The 22,394-nt window shown below is 38.3% G+C and overlaps 1 protein-coding gene across 7 annotated transcripts in view; it reads left to right on the top strand.

Moving 5' to 3' along the window:
* Positions 1-22,394, top strand: part of SH3BP2 (SH3 domain binding protein 2) — a 37,013-nt gene that overhangs the window by 4,297 nt on the left and 10,322 nt on the right. For 3 of the 7 annotated variants that reach the window (XM_058838878.1, XM_058838880.1, XM_058838881.1), the window contains one exon: positions 21,284-21,423. In XM_058838878.1, coding sequence (XP_058694861.1) covers positions 21,284-21,423 — 140 coding nt within the window. Of the gene's footprint in view, positions 1-7,402; positions 7,473-8,682; positions 8,708-15,494; positions 15,745-21,283; positions 21,424-22,394 lie in introns of those variants that run through there. The other 4 variants (XM_058838877.1, XM_058838879.1, XM_058838876.1 and 1 more) reach the window with 4 other exon arrangements.

Raw genomic sequence — 22,394 nt, 5'->3', positions numbered from 1 at the left:
AGGGCTTTTTCTAAAGTACTTCTGACAAATCTTAACTTCACAGGAAGTGGACATTCTGTGTCTGTCTCCTAAAACAGCTGTAAAGAACTGAGCTAAATAGATGGTGTGAAATAAATAAGTGTAGCTAAATTTAGGAATAGCTGCTTACTGAATTTTGCTGTTGGATTAACTTTCATGTCTGTAGTTGCTCTAAGGTAGGGAAAGTACACCTTTGCTTCCTTACAATCATTTATTTCTGGAAAACCCACAGATAAAACTTAAAGTAGTCCAGGAAACACTTGTTTTCATCCTCTTAATGCTTGAAAATTCTCACTGTTCAGCTGGTTGTGGTTAAAGCTTTCTGGATTTTTATTTTCTTTCTGCTAAGTTATAGCATCAGCTGACAAACTGTACATCATTAATCATATATGATTGGAATCATTTCCATCCTAATGGAACAGGAGGTACATTTGAATCATAAGATCTGTTCTGTCTTCTAGAAAATGCATATGTCTCTAATTCCAACCCAGCTTTTCTAGTGTTAATTTGGCAAAGAAGGAACTTCCCAATTCAAACTAGCTTTATATTCTTACATTTTTAAAAGGTAAACACTTTGGTTTTAGTTAAATGCAATATTCTGCTGTGACTTAAAAAACACAAAATTTGTTTCGGTCAGGGTAAACCACTTCCTTGGATATCTTAGGGTAGGAATACAGGAATTTGGGGTTCTTTTCTTTATATTTCCTGATCGTTCCTCATTACTCAAAGTGGATTTAGGTGCCTATAGAGACTTTCACTCACTTATGAAACACTTAGAAAAATTAGTACCTGCACATACATTCAAGATCATTTCATGAAAACTTTGAGTGGTCTATGTAAACAGATTTTGGTTTTTGTTGCTTTGATGTAGTAGGCATTGCAAATAAACTTTGTTAATTTGTACAATATCTTGACACGTGCATGCACAAAGGACTGCGTAAACTTTGATATTCGTGATTGTTTCAGCACAGGGACTATATGGCAACCTCCAAATACTAAAATTATTGAACATGTTTTACCAAGACTGTTATTTCATTATCCCTTCAGCTTTGCTAAATAAATGAGTGCTAGGAGAAAGCTGGATTTATGCCTTTAATCACTTGTAAGGGCTCTTCAAACAGGAAATGTTTCATGCCAGATGTTTTCTTCTAAATATGAAAATGGAATTTCTGTTGGAGCTCATATGGGAGCAACAACTGTGTGAAGTATCAGTCTTAATTTTTCTTAAAATTTGGTAGCTATGCTGAGTACTATCTAACTTCTTTTAGGGAGTACAAAATCCCTGAAATTTTACAATTCTATTGTTTCTGGCAGAAGCATTGCACAAATATGGAAAGGTCATGAATGAGGTCCCTAGGAGGAAGACAAAGGTATTTTAAGCAAGCATTTATTATTACTTTTCCTCCCATGTGCCTGTACTGTGTATTTAAGCCTTTCCTCTAATTTGAAGGATAACATGCAGCTTTAAAAAAACAGAAATTGAAATCCCTCATCATTGTAGCTAGGGCCTTAAAAGAAGCAGAGGAGAGGCAGTAATATGTACACCAAACATTTCCTTAAATATTCAGTTCTTAGAGTTGTCTGTTAGTATTTTATGTTCCGATTCATCTTCTGTCTTAACTGATTTGTCATTTTTCAACCTGGCTTAAGACTGGTTACCAAGTTCCAGTTGAGTGATTAGTCCCTACTTGCTGTAGGAAAACAACCTGAATTTTGGAGTTTGAATGATATTCCTCATTCTTGCTCCCGGCAGTAGCTGGAAAGAAAGGACTGGGAGGCAGTGGCACCAGTGTGCATGTCTAGAACTGTTGCTAGCTCAGAGATCTTTGTCCAAGTGTTGACAAAAGAGAGAGGATGGGAAGTGTGCTGCAAGACTCATCATGAAAGGTGATTTGTGCATAACAGACATGACTAAAGGCAAAAGATTTCTCATTTTGAAGCTTAGCCAAGTAAACAAGAGGAGAGCAAATTGTAGAAGGAAGTAGGAAAATTTAATATCCCTAGGCTTAGTACTTGTATGGTCAAGAAAATGAAACAAAACCATACTGGGTGGTGGAAATAGAGTCTGCATGAATGGGTTCTCTCTCTTAAAGGGCAAGAACGGGAATTTAGATTGGACTTCAGTGCACTGAACTCCATTGTTACTCAGTGTTAATATACTTTCTCATTGTTCAGGTTAGTCACCATGGAACTGCCAGCTGAACTGCATCTTTTAGTGTAATTGTGCTATAACAAATGAAAATAAGGTCAGGTCTAGTTTAGCTGGCAGTATTCCTATTTAGGTGAACCAAGAACCTGTGCTGTGCAATTTAATAATTTATTGTTAAACAAAAGCCAAGCTTAATCCTAAATGCTCTTCAACTGAAATGACAGCTTCATCTTTTATTATCATTGAGTTTTTAATTTAAAGATATTCAAAATAAAAAACAGGAACCCATGAAGGAGGGAAATCTTACTTAAGATGTCAGTTCCCACTTCCATGTTCTGTTGTTCTCCAGATAAATATGCTTCCTACTCTCCAGCAGAGCTTTGCTCTGCTGAAATCAGTCACTGAGGTGACTTTGTCTCTACTAATGCAGAACTTCAGGGCAATATCTCAGATCCTGAAACAGATTTTAAAAAGTGTAAAAGCATGTTTTACTAATTTTCATTTTTTATGTAATAACAGCTTAGTAATGAAAAAGGAAGAAGAGCGGTGGAAGCAGTGTTGTGAATACCTCGGTCTTGTCTGGTGAAACATGTCCTGCAAGACAAAAAAAGTGGTTTTGTAGGAAGCTTTGTTTCCTTGTTCTAATTTTGACTTCAGCTGTTGTAGTGGTAGACATTAATCATCATTCTGGAAACAGTAGTTTTTACAAATACAGATTTTTTTTAAAATACTCACAGAATTAGCAGTTATATTTTTATTTGTAGTTTGTTTCAATATCTTCATGTTAATCTGCAAGTCAAAATCTCCTTGAAATGATCCTTCATCTCATGTTCTATTAGCTCTTATATGATTCTAAAAGACCATACTTATAAACGTCAGCTTGGGTGACTGACAATCTCTCTATTGGTGTTTTTGTAAAACTTGTTAAAACTCTACTATAAAGTAAAGAAGTTTTGCTTTAAATTCCACGTCCTTAAAAATTCCACTCCCTGTGTAGTTCCCCTTCCTCAGAAGCTGCATGCATCCAGGTGCTGAGGTTGGTGTTCAAACCAGATCGTAGTTATCCTTCAGAGCTAGTTCCTGCAACCAAACAGCAGAGGTTTAAATTATTAGTCTCTAATCTTGTGACAACCCTACTAAAAAGAGTAAATCATTACCTTGATGTTGTTAACAGTAATTCTATTCCAACATATCACATAATTGTCTGTTTCTCTGAGACCAAGTGGGAGCTCTGAAGTGACTTCAGTGTGTGATGATCACAGGACGGTTATTTCCTCGAGTGGAGCATCTCTTATCGCAGACTGCAAACACTGGGTTTGCATTACATAAAGTGTAATGTTTCCTAAACCCTGTACACAGACACACAGACATGCAGTCACACTGTTCTCACCAAGCATGGGTACTGAATCAGCTTGTGGTATTTCCTTATACTGATAAAACTGTACACCTTAGACACATAATTTCATGTAAGAACTACTCATCTTTTGTTCTGTTCTGTTCTACACCTATTCCTGGAAGGATTGACTTTTTTCCTCTTTTTTTTTTTTTTTTTTTTTTTCATTTGGAACAGTGATGTAAAGAAAAATTAAGCACAAAGAAACCTGGACCATGTGCCTACAGGTCCTACTGGCAGATGAAAGGCTTATAATTTGCTAATTCAAAACTGATCTGTAAGCTTGACTAATCAAAATAAGGCACTTTGAGCTATGTTTTAAGCAAAAAAGTGACCTGACTTGCACAGCTGCTGAGCATCTGCATCTGTTAATTGCCTTTAATCAGTCAGGCTTAAACATTCAAGCTTTCCACTGTAATTTTTCAGTCAGTTAATCAGACTCCACTGCGATGCCAAGTAGGCATGTTTCCAAAGCACTGCGTGTTTTAAGTGAGTGAAGTGGGATTTGTTTATACAGACTTTTGTACATGTTGCGTGGGGAAATACAATTTCTGCTGTCAAAGTGGGTGTACCACATGCAGGAGCACAGGACAGTCAGTCCTCTGCAACCTCTGTTTGGTGTCTAGGAAAGAATCCTTACCTTCAGTATGTAACTGGAGACTTGCATTAGGACTAGACGAATATTCTCATCAGAATGCTAACCAGAAAAGCTTTTCTGAGAAGACAAAACACCCATTGCAGGAGGGGCACACAAGCCTTACTCCTTACTCCTAAAGAGCTGGAAGTAGAAAACAACTTTGAAAAAAAGTAATGAGGTTATATACAACAGAGTTGTCATCCTGGTTTAGGAGAACCCAAACAAAAAATAAGATGATGCATAGTCTGGCACAAATGTATTCCACTCCCACCATCCATAAGCTTGTGTGGGTACTCTTACTCAGGAGTAAATTAAGTATGGCAGACTGCTGGGATTATACTAGATAAATACTTGCTGTGTGACTGCAGTGGGGGAGGATGGGAAATTTGGAAGGGAAAGAGGAATATTTTAAATGTATGCTTCATGTTTAAACTAGGAGAACCGAGTTGGATAGCCAAACTAATCTCTAGCCACATAGAGGGAATTACTGTATTTGTGGGAAGCAGTTATGGGAAGAGCTCACAGTGAAAATCTTTTTTCCTTTAGTACTCAAAGCCTCAGTGATTCATCTCCCTCCTGCCTTCTTCTGCCCTCCTCCAAAAAAGAAAAAAAAGAGAAAAAGCCCTTATTTCTGTCCCTTGGCAAATGCCACAGCTGTTGAGAAGAAGGTTGTAGTTCAGAATTCCATTGGTGCAAGTGTCTGAAGAGGCCAGTTGAAGCACTGTCAGGGGATGTGTTGAATCTCACATCTTTTGCTTTGAGGTGCAGAAAAGCTTTCTCATAATGATGGAAACAATGCTGATAAAATGGAATACCACGATTCCAAATGTACCCAGTGCTAGATGATACCAAAGTGATGAAGTCTGGAAGCTGTCTGTCAGGTTGGCACAGTGCCTGCTGTGCCTTTGCTGCCAGGCTGTTTCTCCGTGGCTGCAGGGCCATTCCTTCGGTGGAGAGCAGTTGTGTTTGTCCTCCTCCCTGCTGGCTGGTGGCTCCTCTGCTTCTTTCACTGCTCCTAGAGGAGTGAGAGGACTGCCAGGAGTAGGAGGATGTGGAAGTGGAAAAGAAGGGTGTCACAGTGCTGCTGGTGCCACCCGTGCACCTGCACTCAGGGACTTGGCTCCCCAGCAGAATTGGGTTGGCAGCTGGCAAGGGCTTAGTGACAAATCTGTTAATTACTGAAGATGTACTAAATGCTGTTCTAATGGGCTACAACAGTGTCATGGTACTTAATAATTACTTGGTAGTAGGAAGCTTTCTGCTGGGCAATTGAACTGTGGCTTGAGTCTCTTCTGAGTTGGAGATCTTGTTCCAAGGAATGTGTCAATCACTTAATTGACAAGCTTTGCTTATTGGGAGAAGGACAAGCAGAAGGTATTTGCAGCAGTGTCTTTGCTGGGAAATCTAGCAAACAGAAGTCTTTTTGATTGAAAGTCTTATTTTGGCAACTTTACACAATTCTCTTCCATCCTGGACAGTTCTCTTCTATTTTAGATAGCAGGAAACATATTAATTAGATGCTTCTAATTAATCCTTGTTTCTGTGCCTGTAACATTTCTATCTTTCTAGTCAACATAATTTGGCTACCACATGATCTTCATGCCCTGTAATTTTAATAGCCCTTAGGAGATGAAGTACATGGACTTACCAGAATTATGCACTAAATGTGCTTGCTGGTCTGTGCTAATTGAGAAGGTGTGTGGAAGAAACACACCTGACACATGAATTAGGAGTTTGAAGTGTCATTCTTACAGAAACAAAAGTTGTGAGAAAGCTGTCTCCCCAGAGTCCTTAGTATGTGTGGCATTGGGCAGACTTCCTTTTCTTTAGTTTCTTGTTGTTGGAATTTTACGGTTTTGAGCAGCTTGGAGGTAAAGACCAAATATGAACTTGGCCTGATACTCAGGCTGGTATAAACCTGATGTGTTCCTAATAATCCTGTGTTAAGAAGATAAGCTGTATCACTATTCACTATTTAGCCCTAGTGACCTAAGGTCTGATGGGTTTATGTCGCATATTTCAGCAAAATGGTCTAGAAAAAGAGGGAGCTTGTATTAGGATGAAAAGGGTTGATGATAGCATTCTGTAGAACAGCCAAAATGTCAAATTGATGGTGAATCTTGGGGAATAGATTCCTTATGATTTCTAACTGAACAATTTACTCTCCAGCAAAGTGGAATGAAAAATAATAAAGAAAAAAAAAAAAAACAGCATTCCAAAGGAGCAAAAAAAAAAAAAAGTGAGCTTTAAAATTCCAAGGCATACTGCACTTAGGAAGAACTCTTCAACAATTCTGCTGTCCTTGCTGACCACAGGATTATTTTTCCACATGCAGTTAAACTATAACTAGTGTGGTCTTTGCACTTGATTGTACTGTGCCAGCAGCTGGTTCTCGGGTGGACTGCACAGGAGAGGAAGTGGCACTGGAGCAATGGCTGTGACCCACAATGATTTTGTGATTATATCAATCTTTGCTAATCTGTGATGATGCCAGATTGAGAAAGTTTTCATAACATTTTGTAGACAAAATTTTTTCAAGTATGTAGTGGGATAATTGTAGTTTGAAGTGTTGGCCTTGTTAGGTTTTGATCTGTTGGAGATGTAGCTGACAGAAATTGGAAATGATCTCTGTTGTATCCTGGAAATGTATTTCGTTGATATATGTTCTATATATGGCTTACTATTTAAAAACAAGTGGCTAGAATGCATGAAAGATTGTCATATAGTTTCTGCAAGAAGAGGAAGCTTTTTGGACAGAGTGTAATGCACTTTTAATGCTTTTTAGTACACTTCCAAAGATGACAGTTCTTTTTATGGCTGTAGAGATAAGCAATTAATAAAGTGCAGCTGCATTTTGATGTAGTTATGTGCAATTTTTTAGAGGATGTTAAGTAGATCAGTCTGTATGATTTCATATGCTAAATAAAATACCACAAGTAGCATTAAATATTTTTCAAATGTGCAGAAAGAGTATTTTCCTCCTGTAAAGTTCAGCCTTTGTAGATCTTTCATTTTGTGGTAACAGTAACACCCACAGCTGAATCAAAGCATCTGTGATGTTGTTTGGCTTGGGTCTGGATGAACTGTTCTGTTTACTATCCAAAGATGTCAAGTTTGATTACTCAGGTTGAAACAGGACCAATCCCATTGACCTAAATTTCTGAATTTCCTTTGTGCAAGTGAAATCCAGCTTCAGCTCTTCATTGTGTACAAGAAGTGATTTGTATTTGGAATGCCTTATGAATATCTAGGATGTGTAAAACAGAAGAGATTCTGTAAGTCTTGTAAAAGCTTTTGCTGGAAATTTTACATGCTCCATATAAATTCTGTGTAGAACCAAAACCTGGAAATGAAAGAATGCTATACAGACTCCTTGGACATATTGACTGTTAGTTCCAGGCAGTGCATAAATGTAAGATTTTGGAGGTTGTGAAGACGTCCTTCTGTCATAACCAGGTCATCTCTGTAAAGAGTCTGGCTGCACTGTTTTGAAAGAGCTTTTCAAGGAAACTATAAAAAGGAATGGTGCACAGAAGCAATGTATTCTTTGTAGCTCATCCTGCCAAGAATAGAAGAAGGACTGCTTATATTTATAACATTCCCCATTTCTTTAAGAGCTGTATATATGTGTATTTCTATATGTGTGTGTGTGCATGTTTCTTTTTAGGCTGTAATAAAGAAAAGTTAGCTTCAGTGGTAAAAAGTCAGTGGGGCCAGGGATCAGACAAATGACCTTTGGACCATCTTTGTGACCACGAGAATGGAAAGAATAGGAAGTGCTATGATGTTTGAGAAAGGATTTGGAAATAATAATTCTCCACAATAGAATAGGTTAATGTGATGCCCAGAAGCATCTTAGAATTAAAAAAGGAGAGGGAATAGTCTAACTAGACTGTAGAGGGGATGTAAAAGATTCCAGGCTCCTGCTAGATTCAGACTTTGTCTGTAATAATTTTTAAAAGTGTTGATGGGAAGGAAGTGGAAGTATATTTTAAAATGAGTGTTCCCATTTACAAACTCTTTTCTTAGCTCACTAAATGGGACAATAAGAATAGCTGTATGGAGTCAGATCTGAAGAGAGCTTGCAGAAGAGTGTAACAACTTGGCATAGATATAGAATGTTCTTCTAGCCTAAGAATTTGCACCTCAGGGGCTTATTGGAGTAATTTTGAAGTGCCAGAGACTGAGGTCTTTGGATCTGAGATGGATTCTGTATTTCCAGTTTTTCAATCACTGTACACTAAGTGAGATGTTACAGATGTTTTTTGTTTTGGTTTCTTTCTTTTTCCTTGTTCTCCTCCCCTGAAATATTAATGATCACGATCTAGGAAAGGTTTCCATTCACATGTGCAGTACCATTGCATCCATTCCCATTATCTGTAGTTTTCTGAAGTCCTTTCTCCAGAATGAATAAGTTATACTCTTAAAAACACCTTTACAAGGCTTGTGTCTTGACATACAGGACAGGTCAGAAGAGGAGCTGATTTGAGAAGAGCTACATGACATCAAGGTCAGATGGAAGTAAGAATCTATAATTTGTGTTTTAGCTCCTCGCCTTTGGTCTAGCTCACTGTCAGGTGTTTGTTATTTTCATAATATTATGCTGGGGGTTTGTACTTACTTTGTAGCAAGCTTTGCTGCAAACTTCTGCAGTAATATATTTGATTAGGCAAATTGGTTTGTGATGTAAAATATGCCTATTGTTGTTCATGTCTTATGAAGTATTGCATATGAATGTCTTCTGTGCTTGAAAATAGCCCTGCATGAACTCACTTTTTAATGCAGTTCTACGGCTCTGAAGACTTGGGTCAATGTCAGGCTAATCCCTCTTGTTTGAGTTCTTTTAAACAAGCTTTAGGGGGAATGAATTTCTTTCTTTTTAGTCATCCTTCTGAAGGAAGTAGAGATTTCCATAAAGAAATTATAAGAGAAAAGGTCATTGTCCAAATTCTCTTGTAAAAAGAAGCCCGTTGCATGAGATTATACATTTCTATGGTTATTTTATGTGATATGAGTTGACTGTTCCCTCTCATGGTGTCCAGATTAAAACTATTTATTTACTGCTGTCTTTCTGGAGCAGCTTTGCAGTGTATGTTTGTTTTAATTTTAAAATCTTTACTTAAAATCCCAACTACACCTGATGTGGTGTTTCTAATTTAATTAATCTTTTGTAGAAAGTAAGCATGAGCTTACACAGTTTCTTCTTTCTGGTGCTTGTTAAAAAAAAACCAAAACAAAGCAAAAACCCAACGAAACCCAAAGGTAGTATTTACCTAAGTGACAAAACACACAGAAGCCTTAAATTCTGGTTATTTTAAACCATGCCCGTACCTGTGTCAGTCCTTTGATCCAGTGTTTTGTGTGGTGGGAGTGGTAAAATACTAATGCTTTACCACATCCTTTGGAGAAGTTCATATCGTGATTTAAAAGGGAACAGTAACTGAAGCTGGAATAAAGAGTCTGTGTTTCTGGTGCACCTCCTTACTTGCATGAGGTTTTGAGCACAAGGAGCTTCAAAGCTGCTGGAGGTGGGGAGAGTCCATTAGCAATACAACCCAGTTGGGCCTTCTAATTCTATAAATCACACTTGCATGGTTGTTAGCTTATTTGGATATTCTGGTTTATAGTCAGAGTTTTCAAGTCTGAGAACAGCAAACTCTGAGATGCTTCACTGCATAATTATTTAAAACCCAGCACCACCTACTGTGTTGTACAGCAGTATTATACAGAGTATTTGTAGTTACACTGTGTCTTTAAATGGTATCTAAAGTCTCTATACAAGCAAAACAAAAATAGAAAATCTTTGTTTTATTTTGTTTCATTTTTTCAGGGTCTAGCAGAAGCTGAGTTTCCTCTTTGCTGCTGGCCGCAGCCATTTGCTTGAGGAGATGTATTTGTTTAACTATAAGGTTCCTGCAGTCACCAGGAGAGGGAAACACAGGCTTGAAGGACTCACAGATGTCATGACCAAGTGCTTCCTCTAAACCAGGGCTTGCTGCATTTCTTTAGGATTCAATTAATAGCTTGGGGTTGGTGGGTTTTTGAATTTACTCGCTGAATTTTTTGTTGATAGACACTCAAAAAGACATTAGAAGCTTTATGTGGTTTTGTTTGGTTTGATATCCAGCTGCAGGAATGTTTTAAAATTGCTTATATTCAGTAATTTCATTGTTGATTTGCATATTCCCTTAGAAAAAAATACTCTCTTTAGCTGTAGTAATCTTGGATCTCAGTTGCATTAGTCTTGTGCAAGCACAGTGTACAATGAACTCATGGATGTTGTATATCTTGCCAAAATGTCTTAGTATCAGAAAAAATTAAATCTCTTCTTCTTTTTTCCCCTTGGACACTTGATGTACTTTAAATCAATTTAAGTAAAATTCTAAGAAATTTCTCTAAACTATTTCCTAACAACAGACTTACCTTCATATGGCATGATGTCTGCTGGTTAAATGTACCTGTCAGATATGCTTTAAAATCACTAATGGATATTTGACCCCTTCCTATACATTTCTAAAAGCCTTTAGTTAGATGTTGCTTTTACTAAAGTTCAGTGGTCCATCAGCTAAAATGCTTAAAGCTGTTTTGACATCTAAGCAGAAATTATTTTAGCATCCAACAGTGCTTCCTAATTTATCAATTTTGAGTACCTTAGTGATAGAATTGTGTGCAGTTAATCACAAACCAGACTAGCAGTACAATTGTTGGGATTGAAAATTTCTGCTAAGGAAATAAATCATTTGTGGAAACTCCCACTTTCAGTATCTATGTGTACTTGGGGAAAATCCCTTTGCAGCTCTCTGCCAGAATATGATCTTGGCAATCATGTTTGTACTTCTGCTAGTTACATATTTTTTTAACCTATGTTCTAAATTGTTCTACAAGCACTGATGAAAGAGCAGTTGATCATAGCCATAGTGGCATTTACAGTCTTTTGTATGAGGACCTTGTATATAAATAACAGTTAAAAGGAAAAAAAGAATGCGTTCATCTATTTCCAGTAGTAAATGGAAATGTAGTGTTGGTAATGTATCTGAATTTATATTAAAAAAAGCCAAAAGGCAGCAAATTATCTTCAGGACTTGCCTTCTACTTTAAATGTTGTTATTTAGCATTTACCAAATGTTACAGGTGTGATCTGACTGGCATAGACCTGACCCAGTTAACTCCCTGGGTGAACGCTCCTGTACAGTTTTGAGGGGCCTTTTGATTCAGTAGGAAAAGCTACACATAAAAAAATTTCCAGCATCAACAATTATGCTGGAACAGCTGTACTGGTCTTAATCCTTTTTTCATAGAACCATTTTGGGTGGAGAAGACCTGCAAGATCACTGAGTCTTAACTTTCAGCCTAACACCAACACCTGTTCACCACTGACCATGTCCCCAAGTGCCACGTCCACATTCTTTAAATACCTCCAGGGATGGTGATTCCACCACTCCTCTGGGCAGCCCAGTCCAATGCTTGACAACTGTTCTATGAAGAATGTCTTCCAAATATCCAACCTAAATCTCTCCTGGCACAACCTGGGGCTGTTTCCTCCATCCTGTTACTTGGTACCTGGGAGAAGAGACTGACCCTGACCCAGCTACAGCCTTCTGAAAGGGACTTGGAGACAGTGAGGTGGTCTTCCATGAGCCTCCTTTTCTCCAGGCTGAACACCCCCAGCTCCCTCAGCTGCTCCTCACAGGACCTGTGCTCCAGGCCCTTGCCCAGCTCCATTGCCCTTCTCCAGACTCGCTCCAGCCCCTCAATGTCTTTCATTTCTTACATTAATATAAAGTCTTGAGTTATTTTTCAGGGCTGACTAGTATAAGTGTATCTGTTATATAATAATGTTCTTATATTGAGAATTTGCAGATGGTTCTTGTCTTCCAGCTGCTTAATCTAATTTGCTTTTTTAGAAGCTATGCATATACTGCAAGTGCCTGTACTTTGATTTACAGACGTTTGAGCAATATTAATACATTAACTGTACCCCCAAATCAAAATCATGATGTCATCTTCTAGGACGTGTGCCAAACTGTTGGATGAAGCAATCACAAAAAGTTACAACTTTGTTTTAAAATTGGTATGTTCATTCTCTGAGGTATAGCTGATTTGTTGCAGGCCGGTGCTGGCTGGCATTTTTTGGAGTTCCAAGCCAACAATATGTCTATAGATGTTTGGATCCTAAGAGCTACTGGGGTGTAAGCAGAAACTTGGAAGCTTTCTGACTTTTAACTGTTTCTTGAGTTTTGATTGAATATATATTATCAAGAGTTCAGCCACCTGTTTTAAGTATATGTAAGAAATAAGTAAAAATATTATTAGGACTTCTTCATGTCTTTTAAAGTAAGCTGAAGGAAGGAAAGATGGTTGAAATTTAAAGTATAGGAGTTCTTTTGACATTGAAAGAGGGTTTTTGTAAGTTGTGGCTTTATTTCTTCTCCTTGTTGCTGATTTTTTTTTTTTTTTTTTTTTTTTGAAAGATAATAATGCAGTTCACCCAGCAGAAGTAATTCTGCTTATTTGGTTATTTGCATTTTCACAACGTTGCCTTGCTTAATAGATGAAGGATTCAGGCAAGTAATTTACACTTGCTGTTTTACAATCTGGAGTTCTGAAGCATGCAGCTGACAAATATAGTATCTCTCAATATAATGGCTTTTATTTAAATAGGGTTTTTTTTAAATTTTTTTAATGGCTGTGTTTCTACTGTCATCTAGAAACTTGAAACTAAACTAGTTTGGTAGAATTGATAAATAAATTCAATAAAACTTCTAATAATCTACCTCTGACTCAAGCTTAGGACGATTTCTCTTAATCCCTTAACTTCTTAATGCCTTATACTGAAGACTTCTGTGGAAATATATAATGTATGGATCCTTACATTGTTCTGAGTGGAACTTCACTACTGAGCTGACCTGCTGCAGTTGAAAGAAAGTGTTTTTCATGCTATTTAAGTTTTTTTAGTGCTTTGTTGATTCTTCTGCCTTGCCTGTTGCTGTGCTCTTCTTGTGCTGCTTTTATTTGCAGTCCATTCTTGCAGTTTCCTGTAAATTGGTCAGCAAGAGGAAGCGCTCCTGCAGCAGACACAGCTCAGCCCTGTGGTGACACAAGTGAACTTATACCAGCAAGGACAGCGTTCTGCCAGTTGTGTTTGTGCCCTCTCATCCCATTAACTAATGATAAGTAGGATTGCTTTTGACTGCCAGCAGGAGCTGTTCCTGACAATGGCAGAGAAGACTGGCTGACTTCCTCAGGCAGTGGCCCTGCTGGGATGAAATCCAAGTGGTGGTTCCAAATGCTTTGGTTTTTCCTTTTCGGGCTGAGTGATACTTTATACCATTAAAGAAATTACTTATCTCATTTGGAGTGAGATTCTCCCTAGGCTATCTTGATGCAAGGCTGCTTCTCACCACTCATTTCGTGGGGATGAATGAAGGTTGATCTGAAAACTTTATACCAAAGATCCATGCATAACAGAATTTTGCTTTGTGAAGGAGGATATATTTAATACTCTTTCACTTCCCTGGCAGATATGTCAATCAAATCCATAAAGTTTTCATGTCTCTTCAGATTCCTTATTTGCAATTTTGCAGTACAATCCTTCTGGTGAATGTTTGGTCTAGAAAGCTGAACTGAATTTTCAGTCTCCCAAAACCATGAAACATCTAAACCTTGGTTGTTCTTTGGTGGAACACCTGCTTTTGTGTGTGTGAAGTGTCTTTGACTCTGGGACCATCTTGATAGTGTTGGAAATCACCAGAGAAGTCGAAATGGGATCTTGGAACTTGAAATGAAAAACCCTGCCACATTTCTGAGTACTAAAATGAAGAAAGAGAGAGGACAGCATGAGAAAGGTTAGAGAGGAAAAGAAGTGCCTCAGGAACATGTGTTGGATAAAGGAGGCATGGTTTAACGAGACTGTTGAAGCCAAAGAGCATGGTACTATAAGTTGTGGAGTTTGGAGGGGAAAACCAGGAGTTAGATATGTCACATCAGAAAAAGGAAAGAGGAACTGAAGGGTTTTTTCCAATGTTACATATACTCTAGTGCTGTTATTCTAAATCTAGTTTTTTACTAAATTGGAGAAATAGTATGCAGAGGTGCTAATGCAGGCTTAGAAGAGTATGCTTAGGTAACAGAGAACTCAGGGGGAAAAGATTGATTTAGAGCAGTGTGCCCTAAATGGGTAACTGATACTGTAGCAAATAAAGCAAGTGAATTTAATTCACTTAATTCACTCACTGAGCTGAGTCCTTGCTGTGTGAAAAATCTGTCAAGGCACTGAGATGACAGGGTATTGATCCTTATTGAGGAGCACTGGGATCTTGTGTTGTGATTGCTGATCCTTTTGCCTAACAACAGGTGTGTGGTGTTTATGGTTTAATTTCTCTTCCAATAGAGCCTGGCAATGGAAGGAGTGCAGATGGGTCTTCTATGGGGTTTTCTACCCCATACAGCCACGAGCAGTATCTGAAATGTTGCTTTCTTTTGTGCTTTGGCTGTTGGGTAGCTTACAAAAATATATATTGTATGGAGACTTCTTCCTTCTATTTTGGGGTACAGATTCATGTCCATTTCCCCAAAAATATGTGAAGTAAACTTTGCTTGACATATTTATATAGGTTTTGTCCATCATTCTGAAACTTGCTAGTTGGTTTTGTCAGGTTCAAACTTTTGAACTTGGAATGTTGTTTAAATATAGACAAGTCAGTGAAACACTTGAATCCTTTTAAGAGCTCCAGATGAAAATAAGTGTAAAACAATGGCATTTATTCATCATCAGTTGGTGATACTTGTGAACAATTGTGCACTGTCAGCCTCTTGAATTTGAATTTTGTTGTCTTTTGTGGTTTGTGTAGCATCAAACATACCGGCAAGATTTGCTCTAAAGCACGTCTATGCTGCAGAATTTTTCAGAATGGCTATTTTGATTGTCTTGGGTTGAAGAGGGAAGGACCAGCTCCAGCTGTGGGGGAGAAAACAATTCTGTGGTGCAGTGCAAGTACCTGAGGCACGGGCAGCGTTTCTGAGCTGTGCCAGTGTGGGAGCTGGAGTACACGGAGAGAAAAAAGGACAACTTTCTTTTTCTCCCATGGGAAAGCGGTTGATTGAAAGGTGAGTAGGAAGAAAGTGAGCGCTGGAAAATCCCCTCTGCTTTCTAGCTCGATGTCTGCCAGACGTTTGAGCTGTGCGGGAATTGATTTATAAGCTCTCTGGGAAGCTGGGAAATGTGACAAAGATCGTGCTGCCTGCTAACAGTGGGGGAACAGGAAGTAACAAAGGAAACAAGTCATTGCCTCGGCGTCACTTTTGGCCGCAGTGCAGATGCACAAGCACTTGGGGCAGGGTTTCTTTTCCTTTTGTGTGTTGAGCAGACAGCAGCTACAGCTGTGGCTTTCAACCTGGGAGTACCCAAACGTGGGAGAGGTGCAGAGATGTTCCTGCCATGCCTGAGAGGGGTCACAAGTTGTTAATGGCTTTGTCATCCCAAAGGAAACAATCATTCGGTGAAACTGTCAGCAGAAAAACTATGTGTCGATCGTGCAAGGTCACCAGGTTAGTGCTTTTTGTGGCTCATATTTCTGTCATCTTTCCTCCTTCAGGTAGAGAGCAGACTGCAACTAAGAGTAGAATATGGTGTCTGGGCTAAAATACTTTTAACTCATACAGAAAATTAAATGATAAAGAATTGGAGGGGGAAGAGATGAGTTGGGTGTTGGTTGAAAACTTGTCTGAAAAGAAAAGCAAGTCGAAGCAAGTTAAATAGAGTAAATTTAGTTTTACAGTGTATCTCGGTCAGGCTTGTTTCTCTGATCCCTTTGTCTTGTAAGACTTTTGTTTTACTTCAGTGTTTGTACTGTGCTATTAATCTTTCTGAGAGTATTGTGAAAGAGGCTGTTAGAGGTATTAAGAAATGGAATGTGTAACCAGAAAAAGCAGGAGAGATATGGAAAAGAATTTCAAAAGTACTGGAAAATGGTTAATAAGTGGACAAGAGACCTGATAATTCTGCAGAAAGCAGTTTTAAGAACAGATGGTAAGTGTTTATATGGTTGAATTAGAGAAATAATTCTAACTCAGAATTGTTGAGAGCATATAGGGGAAACTTTTCCTGTTCTGAAGTGTGTAATGCTGCCTCATTTTTGGTAATGCCTGGTACTTCGCTCTCCCTCCGCATGATTTGAGGAATACATTCATTTCTGTAAGTTATGTGTTCTGTATGTCATGTTACTTTTAAGTTTTATATTCAGAAGTAAACTAGCATCTGGCTTAGCTAGGTTTTACTTCCAAGTAAAATTTAAAGACTAGAGGTTATGAGAGTTCTAAAAGTTCTCAGATGTAATAGAGTGTTGTTTCAAATTCAGATCAGATTTACTTTTTGTACTGCAGCTTCAGAGGCTGTATTTTTGTTTTATCCAGCATGACCAAATGGGGCCAGATCATAAATATTATTATAACAAGTGAGAACTTCTAAAACAACCATTGGCAGCTGTAGTCTCAGAGACAAGGGTAATTTTTTTTTATTTTTTGCCTGTATACGGCAAGATGTGGAGATGATCACATCTGCCATATATTCTGATGAAGTTAAGCAAGAACTGAGGACTCTTTCCAGGATGCAATCCTTAATTGAACCAACTTGCTCAGCTCTAATTGGGCTGAATGCCAATAGCATGTAAGGCCAAGAGGGGTAAGTGTTCTTCTATAATGTAATCCAGATTTTTAATGTGGCAGAATTTTACTTTTACTCATGGAGGGACTTTTAGCCTGTAAAATTCTGCCCTAGCCTTCAATCTAGCTATTCTCTATCCACCAAGTGAGGGGAGAGATTAAAATTGCTTCACACATGTATACATTTACCTGCTATGCAAAAAGAGAAGTCTGCTATCCATTCAGAGTTTGAGCTTGGTAGCAGTACTATGATTCAAAAAATACTTCTGTATCTGACTGGCCCTGTCCTGGTTACAGGATGAAGTGTGTAAATCCACATATTTTTTCATGCTGTTTAACTCTCAGGGCACTTTGAAATAAAAAATGGCTCATTGTGATAGTGTTTGAGAAAAGCATACTCATGATAAACTTGGGCTGACTTTACTGATACATTAGCAATACACTGCAAATTGGTTTGGTTTCCAGTCTGGTAGACCAGTTTGTATATAAGAAGTAGTTACAATAGTGATTGTATAAGCTCTGTATCATGCTCCAGAGTGCTGACTGCAGTGTTCTGTCTTGCCAAAAGCACTCTTGAAGTGCATCCTAGAAACTGCTGTTCTGCTATTTCTCCTACTGCACTCTAAGGCCTTTCATCTCCCTCAAAGGCATAGAATCGTCACAGGGATCACCTGAGAAACAAAGTGATGCAAGGCCTTTCTCTGACTGTTGCCATCCTCTTCTTGTTCAGACGGTTCCATTCAGTGTGGGAGAGGATTAATTCAATAGCCACATGCAGTGGGTTTGAGACTTGGTGGAAAAATTGATTTAAAATATGCATCTAGTTCCTTGGTGAGTGGGAAGAGAAATAAAGTGTGTAGCTATTGCTAGAAGCTTTCACCAAACAGTGCATGGGGGATGTTGCCTTCTGCTTGAGACAGACCCAGTGTCAGAAGGAGCTTTGGCTGTGCTGAGTGAGCCCTTTCTGTTAACTTCGTTGTCAGCCCTATGGGAGAGGCTCTCCTATGCACCAGGCAGTGTAAAAATGTAACTGCATGAGAAACAACTCAAAAATATCCCTCTGTTCTCAGTAGTGCCAAAGTTAACAGGCTCTGCAGTGACTTCAGTGACTGCTATGGCTCGTACCCCGTAATGCAACATCCATCTGTTCTTGGTGTAATGTGTTAAAGAAGTTACAACAGGAATATCAAGAGTTGAAGGAACCATTCAGGGAGCTAAAGGCAACCACACTGTAGATGCTAAGACCACAAAAGTCTTTGAGCTTTCATCTTTTCCCACCCCTACAGTAAAGATTCTGAAGTTAGATTTGTTTTGACATTTTTCTCCCAGCAGTGTGATGCAAAATAGCAACATCTGTCCTTGCAGAGCTGTTTTCTGCAGTCAAGAAAAGAAGAAAAATCTGCCTGGAACTAGAGTTGAAGTACTTAAATACATTTTAGCAGCCTAACTGAAAGATTTCAACTCAGAATACTGAAGTCTTCCCTAAGTGTCTATGTGCCTGCAAATGAAAGTGCTTGAGGAGTGTACAGATGTGATGCCGAGTGTTAAAAGCCTCGCTGAAATCGAGATAACAGGATTAGCTGCCTCTAAATCTATTGAAAAGCCTGATGGGCTCTTTACTTCATGTAATGTGTTCTTGGTGGCATGGATTTCAGCTCTGTCTCCTTTTACTCACTTCTTTTACTCACTTAGCTTGGCTGAGGAAGTTCTAAGTTTTGGTCTCTGTTTTCAGGACCATTTTATAGTAAGTAGCCAAAAGTAAGAAATTATTATGAAAAGAGGAAGCAGAACCCGATACTCTGCTGTCCTTTCCTGTTAGTTAAATCCTGTAGTCGTCACACTGCAGAACTGGATTATTTTTTCTTCTCCTGCTTGCTCCTCTGCTTCCATAATTTTTTTTCTTTCTTGTCTGCCTTAAGATCTGGCTTGTCAGGTAGAGGAGATAATGCCCACCCAGACATGCTTTAGTGAGTAGACTGACTGGTGCACTCCCCTATAGAAGGCAAACATGACTGGGACAGATATTTCTGCTTTCTGTATTTACCTAGGGTAGCATATACTTATTGTCAGTGCTCAACTTTGGCTTCTTAGAAATTTCAGCTCATTGGTTGTTTCGGGTAACCTCTCTGAGACATTTAACTCTGCCTCTTCTGATAGGTTTTCAGCCTATGTACAGAACACTGAAAGAATTTCACACCATGCACTGGGTGCTTCAGTCTTTTCTTTTGTTCTTTGTAGTGAAGGTACAGACGATTGGAAGACCCAAGATGAACTTGAAACTGGCATTGAGACTAATATTGGAAAAGTACCATCAGAGTATATTTATCTGAATGAAAAGGTTTAATTTTTACTTAGTCTTTTTGCTGGAGATAACTAGAAACAGACTGAAGTAACTTAAGTTCTAATGTTTAAACATTGATGTGCATATTCTTTAAAGAATAAGTCCAGGACTTTCCTTTGCAATCCTTATTTCAAGGAAATCACTCTTAGCGGTATTGAAGTGGTTTGGTGTCAGCAGCCAGCTGGGTAACACTCTCCATTTCTTTCACTTCAACTTTTCTGCAACATGTGGAGAAATAATTTGAAGGATTTAAGGGAGCAGGGGGGATGTTAGCTTCTGCTGCTATTTTTTTTATTTTTATTCTTAAAAGCTTTAAATGTGTGAGTAGCCCCTTTTTGGGCACATTGCTGTTGCTAGAAATTTCACTGTGGAGGAGGAGGAAATAGCTCAGCTTGGAAAGATCTTAGTCATTTCATAAGGGCAGGGAGGAAACAGCAGAAGGAAGGATATAGCTGAGTAGAACAAAAGCAACTTACCTTTTGGTGAACAGGGGGTCCTGGGCGAAAATTGGGGTACCATGGTGTCTTGACTTGTTGCTATGAGAGCCTTTTTAGGGCCTTGGATCCTACCTTCTCTGGCTGAGCCTGCTTCATAACACTGGGAACCAAAACCTAATTTTTGTGATTAAATCTTCTAGGCTGCCTAGAGAATTTAATTTAGTTTAAACTCTTCTGGTAAAAATTGCTAGGAATTTCCACCCTTTCCCACATATGTGTCACTGGCAAATGGCAAGCATTAGATCTAAATCTTAAACTGATCCACTGCGAGATCCATTGACTTGCATTTCTGGTTTTTCTAACCCATACAATGGTGTTGTGGTTTTAAAGCATTAGCTAAAAAATCACTTCCATCAGCCTCCAGCAGCTTTAACTTCCATAGGTGTTTCCCTTTGTTTCTTAAATGCCAATCCATCACAAATGGATACATATTTTGCTGCTGTACCTCAACAAATCTGAAATGCTTCCTTATTCTTTTCAGAATGGGAAAAGCCATTTTAGGTTGGAGGGGCAAGTGCTTGGGTAGGGTGTTGTGCTGAGACTCTTGGATTCTGTGCTGAGCCTCACAATTTACCTTCCTTACTGTTGCTTTTGGGTAAAGGAGAAACTGACAAGATCCATTAAATTTCAGTCCTGCACTGAAAGCTTATCAGTTCTAAACCATCATTCTTTTATCAGAAATTAATTAACTGGAACTTCATTGGTTTGCCTTTTACCAGCAAAGGTCTCTAGCCCTACACCTGATGATAACTTACCCTTTTATGTCTAGGTCAAAATTCCCGTTCTATCCATGCATGATTTCTTTTCTTCATGACACAGTAGGATTTTTAGCCTAGTTCTGTTAGCAGTTGAAGAAAGAAAGGGCTCATAATGATATATCAGAATAAGTTACTACCTCAGAAACTTATCTTTTTGGTTTAAGATGACAGCAGAAAGAGTGCTAACTGTGGAGATGCTTGGTGGAGCATTACATAAATAATTGATATATAAATTAAATGGAAGCCTGCAGAAATCTGAGAGGAACTTCGTTTGCACAAGATGCTGTCGCATGTAACATCCAGTAAGAGATTATATGCTAATCCTTTAATTAAAGAGTTAAGAGTTAAAGAATGAAACATGTAAATATCAGAAGTAGTATTAGATGCTGCAGCTACTAAACCTTGACTTGATTCCTTTGTTGTATAGAAAATTATGTTTTCTGTACATGCATGTGTCATGTAGCACTTGGGAGAAGAAACCAATTTTCTTTCTGGTCACCTGCCTGATTAAGTCTTGCAGTGTTATCTGGAGTATTTTTAAAACATAAATACTTAAGTAATATTTACTAAGCACTTTTCCTTTGTTTCAACAACTGTCAATCACTTTTGAGAGCTGTATAAAAATAAATCGGGGCTTTTTGCACCATGTTTTTTTATACATTACAAAGTTCCTGGAATCTTTGAACACCCTGTCTGTGTTACATTCTTGAGTGCTGAACCACATTAGTTGTTTGGAAAGCTTGTTTAAGGAAACAAGCTTTGCTTCTCAGTACTCATTCCTTAAAGTAAAATCGGAGTTTTAAACTGTTTTTAATTATTCTAAATTGCAGAATGATGGCCTCTCAGGAGCAGGTCTGGCCAGTCCCAATGAAGGCAATTGGAGCACAAAACCTTCTGACAATGCCTGGAGGAGTCACCAAGTCAGGATATCTTCATAAAAAAGGAGGCACCCAGCTGCAGATCCTGAAGTGTAAGTTGAATGAGGTATTAACTAAATTAAATGTTTTCAATGCTTGCCTCTGGGGCCAGTAACAGATTTCATGTTAGCAGATTGTTGAAGCTGTTTTTCCACTTTGTATTGGAATACAATTTTACTGGAATATATGTATGAAATACTCATATTGAAAGATTTTCCTTTAATTGTTTTGAAACTGTAAATATTAGTAAATGCTGTGGTTGATTTTATTTTGCTTGTTTAGTTCTCTTGTCAAGTCCTTCACAAGTAAGACTTTCAAGAAAAACAGATTCCCAGGATATGTATCAATTTCAAATACTCTTTTCTGAAAGAAATTAGTGCTCAGCTTTTTTTTCCAGTTGGTTATTCTGTACTGGAAAAAATATCCCCATCTCCTACTGCTGTTGTGAAATGGAAATTTTCTCACTGCCAACATTGGGCTGTATTTAATAACAGTAATTTCTTCTGAAATCAGAGTCTATTTACATGGGGAAAAGTTCAGATTTTGGGTTTATTTATGTGCTATTCATTTGGTATCCCTGTTTATACTGAAACTATACTTATATATAATGTATATAATAGATTTAACTGTATTAAGGACAATGATTACTGCTGTTGACAAAGGAAGGACTCTTGGCCTCTCTGAAAAAGATATCATTTTATTGGCAGGATTATGTACTTGAGGTGAAAGAAGAGCGCGAGATAATGCTTTTGGGATGGATGTACATATGCATTTGTATCCTGTAGCTGCCTTCCTGCTGTTACTTACTCCATTAATAAAGGAGCACAGGTGGATGTCAGGCCTGCAGTCTCTGAGGCTTCTTTTGTTTTCAGATCAGCTGCCTCTCATATGAGGGAATCAAATATTACCCTTAGTCCTGAAACTCTGCAAATGGACAGTGTCACTGTGTGACTGATCATCCACAAGCTGTCACTGAACCACTATGTGCTCATTCACAGTGATACATATGATTACTAAAATCTTA

This window comes from Poecile atricapillus, chromosome 4 (genome assembly GCF_030490865.1).
Source record: "Poecile atricapillus isolate bPoeAtr1 chromosome 4, bPoeAtr1.hap1, whole genome shotgun sequence".
NCBI lineage: Eukaryota > Metazoa > Chordata > Aves > Passeriformes > Paridae > Poecile > Poecile atricapillus.
This window is presented reverse-complemented; position numbering and strand designations above follow the sequence as displayed.